The sequence below is a fragment of the Octopus bimaculoides genome, chromosome 17 (assembly GCF_001194135.2).
Source record: "Octopus bimaculoides isolate UCB-OBI-ISO-001 chromosome 17, ASM119413v2, whole genome shotgun sequence".
NCBI classification, from domain to species: domain Eukaryota; kingdom Metazoa; phylum Mollusca; class Cephalopoda; order Octopoda; family Octopodidae; genus Octopus; species Octopus bimaculoides.
The window spans coordinates 6,562,740-6,568,937 of record NC_068997.1 but is presented as its reverse complement, the minus strand read 5'-3'; the positions used below and the strand labels follow the sequence as shown (position 1 = coordinate 6,568,937).

At 37.2% G+C, this 6,198-nt stretch overlaps 1 protein-coding gene across 4 annotated transcripts in view; it reads left to right on the top strand.

Moving 5' to 3' along the window:
* The first annotated feature begins 286 nt into the window (after nt 1-286).
* LOC106872492 (methionine--tRNA ligase, cytoplasmic) overlaps nt 287-6,198 on the top strand; it is a 40,825-nt gene continuing 34,913 nt past the window's right edge. The window contains exons 1-2 of one of the 4 annotated variants that reach the window (XM_052973853.1): nt 3,525-3,648; nt 4,375-4,454. Coding sequence is in view for 1 of the 4 variants with exons in the window: in XM_014919510.2 (XP_014774996.1) it covers nt 3,534-3,648 (115 nt within the window). In the remaining 3 variants the exon portion in view is untranslated. Of the gene's footprint in view, nt 409-3,497; nt 3,649-4,374; nt 4,455-4,504; nt 4,709-6,198 lie in introns of those variants that run through there. The other 3 variants (XM_014919512.1, XM_014919510.2, XM_052973852.1) reach the window with 3 other exon arrangements.

The following is a 6,198-nucleotide window of genomic DNA, read 5'->3' as shown; positions in this document are numbered from 1 at the left end:
CAGGTGATCACAACATTCTCTTACAGTATCAGGTTACAACACAAATCTTGTTTTTCTGCTTCTGTTTCTTCATTTTCCTTTTCAAAAAGACACGCTCTAATTTCATTTATGAACAGCAAGAAGATCAACTTAAAAACCAGCCTAGTTCCCTTCTTTTTTTTTTTTTTTTTTTTTTACTTTACACTCCTATCATCTGTTGTACACTTTTTTTATTGGTTAAAGACTTTTGAATGGAAAGGAAATTCAAATAGCTCATTAAATGGGTTATTACATAACTGAAGCTACATTGTACCAAGCATTAAACAACAACAATTGTGAGATTGTGAAGCTAACTTGTTAATCACTTGGCCCTACTTGCATCTATAATTATTCTAACGAAGGAAATGAAAGATTTTCAAAGAAGTATTTGTAAGTTATTTCTGTAACATTGTTGATTTCAAGAAATCCCTACAGGTAGCAGCAGCAACCTTAGTAGTACTTTAGGCCCGAATTAAACTTCATGAAGCTGCCCAATGATCAAAGACATCCCAGCCATGACCATCCTATCTTGTTTTTCCAGGAAAAGTAGACCCAAGACCACATTACTCAATGTTTTCTTTTCCAATATGGTAGGAAGTGTTATTTGAGTGATTTGGTTGTTATTTCTAGCTGAGTGAACAACATTGTTTGCTTAACAAAACAAATTTAACAGAAGTTGGTGACAATCTGTATAATGTGTTCTGTAGAGTAACCATAGGTTATTTATTATTCAAAATAACAATTTCTAACCCAGGCAGGAACATGACTTCAACTTTGGGAGATTGGCGGAGTTGATTGGAATCGAGCCCAGAATTTATTTTATTGACCCAGGAAAGATGAAAGGCAAAGCTGTCTATGGTGGGATTTGAACTCAGAACATTAAAAATAATAAAACTCTGAAAGGCATTTTGTTTGATGACTTATTCATATTAGTACAAATCCAAACACAGCATGTTTATACATCTACAAGAATTACTTCTAATTAATAGTGATTTCTGACAAAGGTATGAGGCCCCAAATTTGAGGAAAAGGAGAACCAGTTAATTATCTCATCTACAAAACCTGGCTGACACTGTACTGGATTGACCCTAGAAAGGTGAGAGGTAAAGTTGATCTTGGCAGGATTTGAACACAGAATATAAATAGCCATTACACTACATATTGGTTTCAAATTTTGACACAAGGCCAGCAATTTCATGGAAGAGAGTATATCACTTAGATTGACCTCAGTATGCAACTGGTACCTTTTTTTTCATCAACTCCAAAAGGATGAAAGACAAAGTCAACCTCAGTGGAAGTTGATCTCAGACTAGACAGATGGGTGAAATGCTGCTAAGTACTTTGCCCAACATGCTAATGGTTCTTCCAGTTCTCTGCTTTAGCCATTACTAAAATATTGCAAAGGATTTTATTTGATTTTCTTAATGATTCTGCTAATCAACAACCTTATTTAATGTTACCAAAGAGTGAAGAATTAAGAACATAACCATACTGCATTTAATTCTATCTTTCTGCATTCTAAATTCAAATCCTGACTTCATTGTTTATTCCTCTAAGATTGATGAAAGAAATACCTGTAATATACTGGGTTTCATACAACTGTCTACATCCTTCTCCCTTCCTTAGATTTTTGGTCTTGCATCAATGTAAGGAATTCTTTCTGATAAAATCAGCAAAAACAATCTTGTGACAGAAATGTTATGTAGTTCAATTAAAAACCTTAAATTGTTTCATTAAATTTTTAAATAAAATCCTAAAAGAATCAATGCTGTCTGTGCTGTTCTCTTTCCTGGGTCATTCCTATTTCTCCCCTCTCATTGTTGGCACTCCGTCGCTTACAACGTCGAGGGTTCCAGTTGATCCGATCAACGGAACAGCCTGCTCGTGAAATTAACGTGCAAGTGGCTGAGCACTCCACAGACATGTGTACCCTTAACGTAGTTCTTGGGGATATTCAGCGTGACAAGGCTGACCCTTTGAATTACAGGCACAACAGAAACAGGAAGAAAGAGTGAGAGAAAGTTGTGGTGAAAGGGTACAGCAGGGTTCGCCACCATCCCCTGCCAGAGCCTCGTGGAGCTTTAGATGTTTTCGCTCAATAAACACTCACAACGCCCGGTCTGGGAATCGAAACCGCGATCCTATGACCGCAAGTCCGTTGCCCTAGCCACTGGGCCATTGCGCCTCCACTCTCCCATCTCACCCCTCTGCAAACTGGTGTTTCCCATCTTATTTCCTCTTCACACTGTGGATGAAAGCATCCACACTCACTCATCCTCTCTTATGCTTACCTTCTTGTTGCTTGTTTCTTGACAGTTTGCTTTAGCACCTTATCACTATCTCATTCTTAGCTCCTTCTGCCATCTACATCCCTCTCTATAGCAAGACACCCTCCATGTCCTCTCTTCTTGTTCCTTGACTGTTTGCTCTAGCACCCCATCACTACCTTCCTCTTAGATCTTTCAACCATAGCAAAACACCCACCAGTCAGACTTGAGCCTTTCCACTGGTCCCTCTTTAACCATACTTTGTTTTCTTACTTTGATAACCTTACCTATCAACCTCTTATCTCTTAAAATTGTTACTGTTCTTAAATAGAGATTTTTCAGCTACTAGGTGTATGGGAAATGGTTAACGAAGGAGATTCGACTGTTATTTCTAGCTATTTAAGCGACCACCTCTAGATCCTGCCTGATGTCGTCAGTACCTTTACAGTGGAGAGTAAATCCTCTTTGGTCGGAATATCTCCAACAGCCCTCACTACTTTTGATGGTGGAGATTAATTTTGGTGTCATATCTGTTGTAAACTTACCCTCTAGTATTAAATATAATAAAATCATGGGATGTTGAGTTATATGGTGAACTAAATTGCATTGCATATGTTATAAGCTACATGTTATGGTATGTGGTGTGCTACATGTAATTATTCTCCTATGAAAACTCCTGCTTAGTTAGTCTGACTTCATCATGTTTTTGGTGATTAAACTATTGTTTTCCGTTCTATGATGTTCTCCCCCTACTGATCGTATTATGTATATTTGTAATGGCTTTTATATGAGTAAGTCTCCTAATTATATACCCCCTAGAAACTATAAAATCATATTTGTAATAACATTTGTAACATTACAACTTATAAAATCTCTTTGGTCGGAATACCTCCAACTGCCCTCACTCCTCCCATACCTACTACCTCCTCTTTTAGGGTTTACCTTTATCTCTTCCCTACCGCAAATTTTAATACCATGCTTCATTAAATGTAAGTTAAATATATTTCTTATCATTTTGTTTTCTTACTTTGATATCCTTACCTATTAACCTCTTAAAATTGTTACTGTTCTTAAATAGAGATTTTTCAGCAACTAGGTGTATGCGAAATGGTTAACGAAGGAGATTCGACTGTTATTTCTAGCTATCTAAGCGACCACCTCTAGAGCCTGCCCGATGTCGTCAGTACCTTTACAATCGGGAGTACTAATACTGACTTATCTCCCTTCTAACGTTAGAGAGTTTCAACCATGGCTCTTCCGACTCTCCACACGGACGTCGCCAATAATCCAGAAACTCTAAAATTATTTATTGCTGTAAACTTATCCAACAGAAATATTAATGTTGTTCATAGGAAGAAAGATGGTAAGTGCTCTTTCATTCAGTTCATACCTCCAATCGATCGGTAGAGTGGTTAGAGTGCTTTTCCTTCTGAATTCAAATCCCTTCATTGAACTTTTTTTATTGTTTCACTTTTAATAAAATAAAATAATTAATCGAGTCAGAATATATCGTTTTTGGTTCAAATGGAATTAAAGGAAAAACATTTCTCGTCTGAGCGCGGGACGTTTAATAATATCAACACTTTTTGTTACTTTTTATTTTCTTTTAACTCAGAACAAATCTCAAAAGAAAAAAAAACAAGAGACAAACCGTGTAACTTAGAGGATTGCCAAAATTTTATTATAATTAAACAATAGACTTTGACAATCTTGTTTGGACCGAACGAATTTCTATTCACACGCATCGAACATATATTGGTTTCAAATTTTGGCACAAGGCCAGCAATTTGGTGGGAGGTGGGAAAGGTCCTTTACATCAACCCCAATGCTCATCTGGTACTTCTTAGTTTATCGACCATGACAAAAAAAAAGAAAGAAATATGTAGGTGTGTATAAAGGTTAATGGGTGTACGTGTCTGTGTGTGCTCGAGTGTGAATGAATACAAATACATAAAGCCGAACACACACACACACACACACACACACATTAGTTTTTATGGTATTCTTTCGTTTATAGTGAAGGAATACCGCTTTCATATTTACGTACATACATTAATACACACTCATATGTACACCCATTATTTTTCAGACACGTACATACGCTCTACTTAACGAACCATCTGTCGTAGAATACTAGAGTCATCTGAACGGTGGACATTGGAAATGGCTGTAACTTTTTTATTTTTTAATTTTGGCGATTTTCGTTTTCGATAATGTGTTCTATATGTCACGGTCATGCGATTCCCCCTAAAAAAAATTTTCATACTTTTCCAGAATGGGAACCGTCTTTATTGTTTTCGTGTTTGATAATAACATGGGGAGAGGTAATTCCTCAGCTCTCTGCAAAATTGCATTTCTTTAATGGCAAGTTGGTTCACAAGTTGAGAAGATGTGAGCAATTAAAACAAAAGGCTTACTGAATGGTGAGCATTTCAGTTTTTTAATGTTTCCATGTCATATAGTGTATTCTTTGATTGATTTCAAGTCCAGGTTCACTATTTTTATATACAGACATTATTTGTCTGCTTTTTAAATATGGTATTAACTAAAAGTCTCATCTTATGCCATAACTGAAATGAGCTTAAATATCTCCTAATCTGAGGGTCATGGTCTAATAAATTCAAATGATTTCAGTTGGAATAGTTTGGTGACTTTAAATGTAGTTAGATGTATGAATAGTATTTATGTTTCTGGACCATTGCAGTTGAAGAATTTTTTACCTCAGCATTTCATCTTGCCTTACCAACGTATCAGGTGATGTCTGTGAGGGTGCTTGGCTTTTCCAATGCCTTAGCCTTACTATCGCCCGGGGTAACGCCGTATGTTGGCTTGCTTCAGTAGGTTCCCTTAAACCTTGTGATGTGCGACCAATTGAAGCACTTTTGGTACTGCATTGATGTTTTGTTTTCTTTTCTCCCTTTTTTTGTTTTTTATTTTCTTTTGTTAAATATATTCCTGTTCGTATTTTGAATAAAACATTTTGTAGTTATAGAAAAGAAAGAAGACAACTATAAATAAACAGATTTGTAAATAATAGCAAGTACCATAAAGAAAGTGGTGGTGATGAGGGTGGGGCAAACACAGACTCACATGTATGTACAGTGGGCTTCTTTCAGTTTCTGTCTACTGAATCTACTCACAAGGCTTTGGGTGGCCCAAGGATATAGCAAAAGACACTTGTCCAAGGTGCCATGCAAGTGGAACTGAACACAGAACCATGTGGTTGGGAAGCAAACTTCTTACCACACAGCCACGTCTATGCCATATATATTTGTATTTGTTTCTGTGTGTCTTTTGCCACCATGGAAAATGAACAGTAATTCAAATTACTATCTTATTAAATGAAATAGCAATGGCCATTTCAGTTCTGAGGCCAAGTTTTGAGTGAAAAAAATACAGATTTAGGTGCTGCTTTTTAGTTTCCATGCTGGACATTATTGATTTCTAATTGTGTTGTTTTTACTTATTTATCCCTGTAAGGAGAGAGTCAGTTTAGATGAGATGCAGCTTGAGTTCATGTCAGGGAAAAGCACCACTGATGCTATATTTCTGGTAAGACAGCTGCAGGAGAAATACCTGACCAAAGACAAACCTTTGTACCTGGCTTTCGTTGACATGGAGAAAGCCTTTGACAGGATCCCCCGATCCCTTATCTGGTGGTCAATGAGGAAACTAGGGATAAATGAATGGTTAGTGAGAGCTGTGCAAGCCATGTACAGGGACGCTGTCAGTAAGGTGACGGTTGGCAATGAGTACAGTGAAGAATTCCGGGTAGAGGTAGCGGTCCACCAAGGTTCAGTCCTCAGCCCCCTCCTATTTATCATAGTCCTCCAGGCAATAACACAGGAATTCAAGACAGGATGCCCCTGGGGGCTCCTCTATGCTGATGACCTTGCTCTAATTGCTGAGTCAC